This window comes from Chaetodon trifascialis, chromosome 6 (assembly GCF_039877785.1).
Source record: "Chaetodon trifascialis isolate fChaTrf1 chromosome 6, fChaTrf1.hap1, whole genome shotgun sequence".
Classification (NCBI taxonomy): domain Eukaryota; kingdom Metazoa; phylum Chordata; class Actinopteri; order Chaetodontiformes; family Chaetodontidae; genus Chaetodon; species Chaetodon trifascialis.
Window position 1 is genome coordinate 26,278,976 of NC_092061.1, and position 9,274 is coordinate 26,288,249.

Sequence of the window (9,274 nt, forward strand, 5' to 3'; positions counted from 1 at the left end):
AACTCTTAAATTTAATCGAAAAAGTTGATCATCGTTTTCTTTTTCTGAATTTCCAAATTCCAGAGTTCTGCTGTCATTTTCAGCATGAATGCGCACTGGTACACTAAACTTAATATGTTTTTGCGTTATGATGTGGGAAATTGTATTAAACCAAGTGTTGGTTTGATCATGATTTCATTTGAAGTGACTTTGTGTTGTTTTTTGTTTGCTTGCGGCCTGCCTGCTGTGAACTCAGGTGTTCATAGAGAAAGCTAAGGGGGAGATTCTGGGTGTGGTCATTGTGGAGAGTGGGTGGGGCTCCATCCTGCCCACTGTCATTATTGCCAACATGATGCATGCTGGGCCAGCCGAGAGGTCTGGCAGACTGAACATAGGAGACCAGATCATGTCCATTAATGGGACCAGTCTAGTGGGACTGCCACTGTCCACCTGCCAGAGCATCATCAAGGTATGCGTATGACGTTATTTTTAATAATGGACATTTTGAATGAAGATACTGATTATAGAGGTGCACAGGTAGCACAGGGACAAAGGTCTTGTCCACCGCTGCGTAGACCGTGGGTTCTCTGTGGTTGGCTGCACCTTCGGCTTGGTTGTGTTTGCACAAAACACACAACATAACAAACGTGACAAAGTACAGCATAAATGCTAAATCTAAGCAAAAAGTTGTGCATTAAAACATAAAAACATAATGTGAATGTTATTAGACATTTCTTTTTTCTGTTATTTATTATTCAAGATTTATTTTTGCTTTTACTTGATGAAGATAGTAGAGATACAGACAGGAGACGCATGGAGAGAGAGGGGGTTGACTTTCAACAAATCCAACCATTGTAATAAGCTGTGTATGCACCCCAGATGTAAAATGAAGATCAAGAATCAATTCAGACAGTCAGTGTCGAGGATAAACCAGGTGTAATGTAATCCCATCACTTAGATGTAGTTCAAAGATGTGTGGAAACGTTTTGTTCTGTCTGTCTGAGGCTCTGTGACTGAACACTGCAGCAAGCAAGGTGTGATGAGGAAGGCATGTACGGCAGGTTTACTGTCTTTTTAGACACACTCTATTTGATTGTGGTTTAAATTTAAGTCAGAATTAAGTTTGATGATGCAAGATAAAAATTCTTGAATTGAAGAAAATGATTTGCCATCGAGGCAGACAGTATCCAGCTTATCACAGTTGGGTGGGCGTTTTTTTGAGTCGTCAATGAAAAATGAAATAACATGCCATGGCAGCACATTACATCGCTCAGAAGGAGCATATATAAAGAAGATAAAATAGGAAATACAATTGATCATTGAGGCACTCCAAACCTATCATTGGCCAGTGAAGAGACAGGATTGTCCACAGAGAATTACCTGTCTTCCTTTTAGGGCAAAGCCAGAATTCTGTTCCAGTATCAGTATAATGTGATGAACAATCTCGTCAAATGCTGCAAGTAAATTGTGACATAATAAGAATGGAGTAGAACTAAAACAGCAGTATGATGCAGATGTAAGCAGATTCAAATGAATACATTTATGATCCAAAACCTCAAGATGCGTTGCTGGCGATCACTTTCTCCAGACTTAGAATAAAAGGGCAACTTGCACATGGGATGAAAATTCTGAGGCAGAGAGGAACATTTTCAGGCTTCTGTGAAAGAGACTCTGTTTAATAATAATAATAATAATAATACATTTTATTTGAAAGCGCCTTTCAGGACACCCAAGGTCGCTGTACAGAAAATATACAATGTACAATGTTTGTAGATGGAAAGCCAGTGAGGGATCAATACTGGAGGTTTTCTACCACCACTGGCATCCAGTCATATGTTTGTGTAGTAATATTTCACTGATACCATGTGCTTTCCTTTATAGGGTCTGAAGAACCAGTCTCGGATCAAGCTGAACATTGTCAGATGTCCCCCAGTGACCACTGTGCTCATCAGACGGCCAGACCTCCGCTACCAGCTGGGCTTCAGCGTCCAGAATGGCATTGTTGGTACCATTGTGGTTCTGCACTGGTTTTATTGGAAATGAGATTTTTTATAAATTGGTTGAGTGAAAATTGATTTGTCATGTAAAAGAATGGTTCTGTCCCTTCAACAGATCTGCAGCCTTATGCGTGGGGGCATCGCTGAGCGGGGCGGGGTCAGAGTGGGTCACCGCATTATCGAGATCAACAGCCAGAGCGTGGTGGCCACGCCCCATGAAAAAATTGTCCACATCCTGTCCAACGCTGTGGGAGAGGTGAGACAGCACACTGGACATGGACATGACAAACACTTACTGAAGTTACTACATGCAAGTAAAATATTCCTGCCCCGTACTACTTGAAGGAACTAACAGGAGGTAAGTCGCAGTTATCATGAATTTCTGCACTGCACAGCCATACGATTATTGGAGTTATTAGCAGTAAATGTCACAGCTCAGTTGCTGAGTAGCATCAAATGTCTCCTAATTGGCTTTGCAGCAAGGACTTCCAACTGTGCTGTTTGCTTGGTTATAAACAGCAACAGCAGCTACATGACACCCAAAGGTTTATGCCAGTGCACGCTGTGTAAGCAGCTCAACACCGAGTGCAAGCTTTGAAACAACATCCTGACCTCCAGAAGAGGTCAGAGGAGTTGAAAATCTATGTTTTATTGTAATCAGCTCCAGCCATTTTAATTGAATGAATTATTTTTCAAGAATAAAAGAGACCCAGTTAGCTTGAATAGATATTTTTCCATATACTGCCAAGCCAAGTGGAAACAAGTGCAGGATAAGTCATCAGATATGTCTTAATGTTCTGCAGGAAGAGAAAAGAGAGGGAGTTTTATTATATAAATACTCCCAAAATTGTCCCAACAAATGAACTATTTCCTCCTGTTTGAGCAACATTTCAGCTGTTTTAGGAAACTTCTGTGGGAGCCAAAGAGTTTGGGACTCAAAGCCACAGACAGGACTGGGCAGGTCAGAAAGTAATGAGAGACAGACGAACACTTTCTTGGTTTCGGTCTTTTCATGGAATTTGCTGACTATAATCAAAATGTAATTTATCACAAGGTTTCTAACGTGTTGAGTGTGATTGGAAAAAATCTTTTCGCTTTTCTGAACATTTCCTAGATGCATCCAAACATCCAACCTTCGTCTCTGGCCATTGGTCCTTTCATGGGATTTAGTGACAATAAGAAACATATAGAATAACACCAGCCTCAACATTTTAAACCTAATGACCAAACTGAACAGCAAATATCCTGAACAGTATATTTATGCATTCCAAGGGGATCAACTTCAACATTTCCCTGAGCTTTCCTCCAGCAACGTCCTCCGGAGAAACTTTGTCTGCCTAGAGAGCTCAGAGAAAGACGTGCACCAGAAGAGCTGACGTTAGCTGTCACTACAGCAGTAGTAACAGTGGTGGTTACCAGTGTCCGGTGGGATGTCTGGATTGGCAGCAGTCATTGCAAGCCTTTGGCACTTGATCTTCAAAGCCATTTACTATATTCACTCCATGAACGGCATCCTTTGTCCTGTTTGTGTCTCAGATCCACATGAAGACGATGCCTGCAGCCATGTACCGCCTGCTGACCGCCCAGGAGCAGCCTGTTTACATTTAAGACAAAACCCTGACCTCACGCACCCTTTAAGTCCCCTGCAATCAACAGTCACTCCCCAAGCCGACCCCTCGCCCCCCTCCTCATCCTGTACCCTTCTATCCACAGCTGGTGGACTGCAGTGAGTTGTTAGTAGGATTGTTGTCTTGCTCAGCCTCGTCTTCAAGTGACAGCAACATAGAAACCCACCTGAATTATCCATCTGTATTCACAAAGATTTGTATGTGTGCTTTGGCTAATGGTGTAGTTAGTGAAAGGATGTTTACACCTGATGCATTTTCAGAGCTTGGTAGTGCCCCAGAATCCTTAGATTTTATTCCACGTACACTGTTGCTGTTTTGAAACTCCACATATTTCACACTGTCAAACTTGGGCGCACTAAAACAGTTCCTTCAGTTTAGTCAACTAAGACAGTTTGGTGACATTTTTGGTCATTGTTCAATCAGATCTATGAGGACTTTTCACCCAGTAGAACCCTTATTTTTATGAGGTTGAAACTGAACCCTGATTGTAGACTTGAAGGTAATCCGCACAGGTAATCCTGACCTTCACCCCTGACTGTGCTTTCTGCCATGCTGCTATTTCACTGGCAGAACACTGCCTGTGTCTGCTTATTCTTCCTCCACTAAAACATTTATGTGAGAAAGTCTTTTTTTATGTGCTTTGTATGCACTCACGTTGTAGCTCCACATTTCATGGGACCAAGCTTGCTTTCAGTCTCAGCTCTCCCTCCTGCTGCTGCAGTCACTCAAATTTCTCTACTTTGGTGTTCTTTGCACAGCGCAGGGCTCTCCACAGAGGGAGCGTGTGAATCTTGCTGACAAATGTGTGTGTGAACACACACTCCCCATCGTCACATTCCACAAGGTTGCTGTATTGTTGAAGAGTTGACTCTGCAGCTCCATTTTGCACCTCACATTTCCATCGGGAACGTTCTCCATCTCTGCTGTAGCTGGCTGTTACAGAAGTTGTTGTGTTTGCATTCCATTTGTTGAATTGTTTGTATCCTCTGTACATAGCACCAGCAGCAGCTCGGGTCAGCATGCAATGACCTCCATTAAATTAATACCCCTCTTACACCACAGACCAGTGTCCAAACGTAGAGCAGACTCCCACGAGACCCTGTTACACCAAACCTGATGTCCCATGATGTCCCCATGTCAAGGTGTTTGCACAGGATGCAGGTGTGGGTTCGCTGGCTGAATAGATATGAATTTCACTCCCTTTCTTCCACTTCTGGTGAAAAAGAGAAAGTAAAACACTGCTCTGCATATTGATTTGCACACATGGTACCAGGCTACCAAGGCCTCTGTAGAAAGTATGTTCTGTTCTTTGCAGGTTGGATGATGTAAATATTGTGGAGTGAGCTTGGGACTACAACACGTCGCCGTATGTGGATGTACAAAGCACCATGCTGAACGGTGCACAGTTGCACAGTCAGTTTCCTTAATACAGAGTTTTGGGGGCTCTGCACTGCCTGAAGGATGTACTACACTAAGCACTGCTTGTAGCAAATACAGTAACTCTCAAATATAGAATACATTTCCACAGCACTGACTCCATCAGTCAGTCATTCTCTTTTAACACAAATACTGTTTTGTTTTTTCAATCTGTTTAGCTACTGTCACTGAAACTTAGCATTCCCTGCAGATTTTTTTTACAATAAAAGTCTACTTGAGAAGGCAGGGGTTGTGCCGTTGCCACTGGAAGGCTCCTAATGTTAAACAGTGGTTCAGGAGGTGTTAGGTGTAACTGACAGCAGCTCAACTGTGAACAAAATAACGACAAAGTCGAACCAGGAATTGTGAGAGCAAACGGTGAGACAGTAGAGTGGTGAGGGTGGCATGAATGATGAGTGAGTGCTGTGGAAATGGACACGATTCTGAATTTATTAAGACAACAGGTAAATATGGAGGAATTAAGAATTAAAAATCTGAAATTCATGAAACAGGAAATAATGATTTAAGTCCCATTTCTAATATGAACCTCTTTCAAGGAATATCCTGATTCTCAAGGTAAATAATGGCCATGCACATTATTTACAGTAACCAACAAATAACCCTTCAGGCCAGACACTACAGGACGCATGCAGTGGTCGATTTTGGGCTGTATTTTGCTTCGATAACGTCTTCTATCAGACTAGTGGAAAGAAAATATCCCAAAATATACATTTAGGTGTTTATTTTACTATTTTACTTCACTGGAAATATTTACAGATTAGTGCATATTCATTATTCTTTATTTGGATCCCCATTAGCTTCCACAGAGTGGTCGCTTGTCTTCCTGGGGTCCACACAAAAACAGCAATGATAAACAAGGCAACAATTTATACACAGTGTCAATCAGAAAAGAAAATGCACTCTTAGCTGAATAAAAAGATAAGAAAATAAGTGAAATGTCTACATGAAATAGCAATAACCACTGTGTATTTCGTTAGATAATGCTTCATTTGCATATTAAAACTGCATTTCAGAAAATAAAAATATCTTAATGCCAGTAATCAAGTTGGGAAGATTCATTCAGTTTAAATTTTTACATTATCCACCTGTAGTGTCTTGCCTTAAGCCCAGGTGCAACCATTAAAGTAAAGAAACAGTGTCATTACTCTGTTTGAATTTTAAACGCCACCTGCAGTGATCACCAAAGACCTCGTCCATACACATTTTTTACATGTAGCAGCATTGAATAACCAAATTTGTGAATGGGTGACATGTTTATTATGAGTTAAGTGTGTCATTTTTGGAGTTTCTAATGTTCTTCTAAATGTAATAAATGATAATAATTAAGTCATTATCAGAGGAAAGGAGGGGGTTTCACATGAATGGGACATATTATCAGGATTATCACTATTCTGAGTACTGAAGGTGATAGCTGGGACACAGCAGGTAGTACAGTTCAGCTGACTTCCTCCTCAGTTGTGTTGTATTCTGACAAAGCTGGATTTTCTCTGCAGTTACTGAAGTGCAGTCAGAGGGAATACATGACTACCACCAGCTGCATGTATTCCAAGGCCACCGTCTTCAGATCACACAGTGCAGTCACAGTGAAGGACCTTCAGTACGAGAGAAACGAGCAGCGGCTCAGTGGAATTCAGTGTCCACCAAAGCTCTACAGCAGCTTTAGTTTTCCCTCAACAATCACGTGTCTGTTCCTGCAATGCAAACAGTTCAGGGGTTAAACTCTTTATCAGAAGTGCAACATGATTCTTATAGCCAGATTTATTTTTCTTATTTTAGTGTTTCATGGTAATTTGATCAAATTAATTCATTTAATGTGTCTTTATACACAAAGTAACACTGTATAATAACACATTTGTTTTCAAATTTGAATGGTGCTTAAAATAAGGATATGAAACGACAATGTAGCTGTACCCTTAAATGCCAGTGCTGCTGTATGTTTTATCCCATTCACAACACAGTTCACACTCTTTGCATTACTGCCGGCCATCTTCAAAGTGCAACAACACTTTCCACTTCAATGACCTCATCTTACAAACATTTTGCTAATCTGTCGCAGTGAGTATTGTTGTTGTCAGAGTTTCCAACCTTTACAAGAAGGTTCTGCTGTGGGAAATGGGCTGACACATGCAAAAACACTGGCATGAACTTGCTGTGGAAATTGTTGATTATCTTCTGGTTTGAATTGGAGGTAGTTAAAATCAACATGCGTTTTAGTTAAAGTGAGACACACTAACATGATCTCAAAAACAGGCAAAGAAAGGTTTTATTTGCTCATGCCTTCATGTGAAGACATGGGTCACACAGGTCAAAGCTGTCAAAGTGAATGTTGTTCATGTGCACAGACGTATGTTAGAACTAAATGACATACAAGCACCTTTTAAACTGGTTTACTTTTACTGGAAGAGGCTCTCGTCATCATTTCCATGGACCAGGAGGTCAATCCTGAACCTCCTAAATACAGCAAATCTCAGTCTGGTCCATTTTTCCCGACAGGGCAAGATACCACACTTAAATGTAATAGTTTCCAAAAACCTTGGGATTCCACTTAATTAGCAGGTTGATTGTCATTGAATAAAAGAGCAGCGGTCAGATTAAAGCATAAAATCGGTGGCGCATATACAGTCTTATTCGAATCACATGTCTCTGAACCATTGTGCTTCATGGAGAACTGATTAATTGAGCTGATTGGTTGAACCGAATAAGGACATAGCTTGTAAGATATAGAAAATATGTCTACATTTCATATTGACAGAATCTGAATCCTGTTTCTTTTAAGGCAAGAAATCTGAATCCTGTTTCTTTTAAGGCAACTGTTTCTTTTAATGTCTTTTGGACCAGACATCAACTACAACACTGAAAGTTCAGCTTGGACTGAAGCAGAATTGATGCTTGTTCCTATGATTGATGGCAATGTCAGATGGATTTAGAGCTTCCAATAAGCAGGAGGTCAGAGTTTTTATTTTGTGGAGCTGTTACAGGTGGTAGAAGCATGCCCTTCCTCGTTAAACTAAACCAGTTTGAGTAGGCATTTGCTCTATACATGACAGTGTTTACATCTCTAGCGCTGATAAACAACTCATTGGAAGAAGGCCTCTCAGTGTGGACTTCAGTTCTGGATTTTTTTATGAATCTGTGGAACCTCTGTTCCACATTTACTAAAGCATTTGAACCCAACACCAACTCCTCTGCTCCCCTCCTGTTTCTCTGGGAATGTACCTGCCTCCATCACTCAACATTTATTTGATTTGACAGGTTTTTTGTTTGCTATTGTCAGTCCACATCGATGAAGCTCATCTTGGCCTTACTTCTACTACCAGACTTTTTATGAAGTTAAAACTGCTACTACTGAAGAGGAACAGGGGCGACGGCAGCCATTTTTGGACTTTTAACATGGGCTTCTCTGGAGCCACGTGATTACGCTGTACCGTTCTCACTTCTAGTGTGTGTGTGCGTGTGCGTGTGTGGTGTGTGATTACGACCAATGTACTCCATGTTCAAACAAAAACCAGCTGGATATATAAAATACACATATAGATGACTTATATAGAAACTATGTAAAGGTATATACTTCTAATGGTTTTGTGTGTTTGGGTTGGCCTGTAGGCAAGCTTCAGTCAATAGAAAGCAATGTGAGGGGTCTTTACGGTCAGTGGAATGTAGGAAAGTGATTGTGTTAAATGACATTCATGTATATATGCAGCTAGAGCACAAGATGATTTAAGGCGTGTGATTTTTTTCCCTCTGTGGTCAGGGATTGTAGGCTAGCGTGACACAATGAAGCTAACCAAGGAAACAAGCACTTGAAGCTGGTGGCAGGCAGCAGGGTTGGCTAACAAGTATTTATAAGTGCACTCATTTTGAATGTAACTGAAGCATTAACTCTAAATGTGTCTAAAGATTAAAAAAAAAAAAAACACAAGAAAAATACATTTCTGTAAAGCAGCAGCAATGTTTATTTATTTGCTAGCTTTTTCTGTGATGTTCTAGCTATTGGAGCTACATTCCTGTACCAGAGCCAGAATGTTTGTAACAGTATTTACAACAATAAATGACTTGCAGAAGGACTTTGGCTTGGACTGTGTTGTCTGAATCAGCTATGCATGACCTTATGAGTATTTTTACACTGTTGGGAGTTATTTTCCTCTCCAAAATGTCATGAATGCCAATGAGGTCTAACATAGGGTTTTGTTTGTGTGACTGAAAATTTGGTCTGAAAAGCTGGTCTTGCTTGGC

At 40.8% G+C, this 9,274-nt stretch overlaps 1 protein-coding gene across 1 annotated transcript in view; it reads left to right on the forward strand.

Moving 5' to 3' along the window:
* The window catches only part of apba1a (amyloid beta (A4) precursor protein-binding, family A, member 1a), a 47,313-nt gene extending 38,208 nt beyond the window's left edge, over window positions 1-9,105 (forward strand). The window contains exons 11-14 of the mRNA XM_070963565.1: window positions 236-448; window positions 1,861-1,980; window positions 2,092-2,232; window positions 3,513-9,105. Of these exons, the coding sequence (XP_070819666.1) occupies window positions 236-448; window positions 1,861-1,980; window positions 2,092-2,232; window positions 3,513-3,584 (546 nt within the window). The 3' untranslated portion in view covers window positions 3,585-9,105. The remainder of the gene's footprint in view (window positions 1-235; window positions 449-1,860; window positions 1,981-2,091; window positions 2,233-3,512) is intronic.
* The last annotated feature ends 169 nt before the right edge of the window (window positions 9,106-9,274 follow it).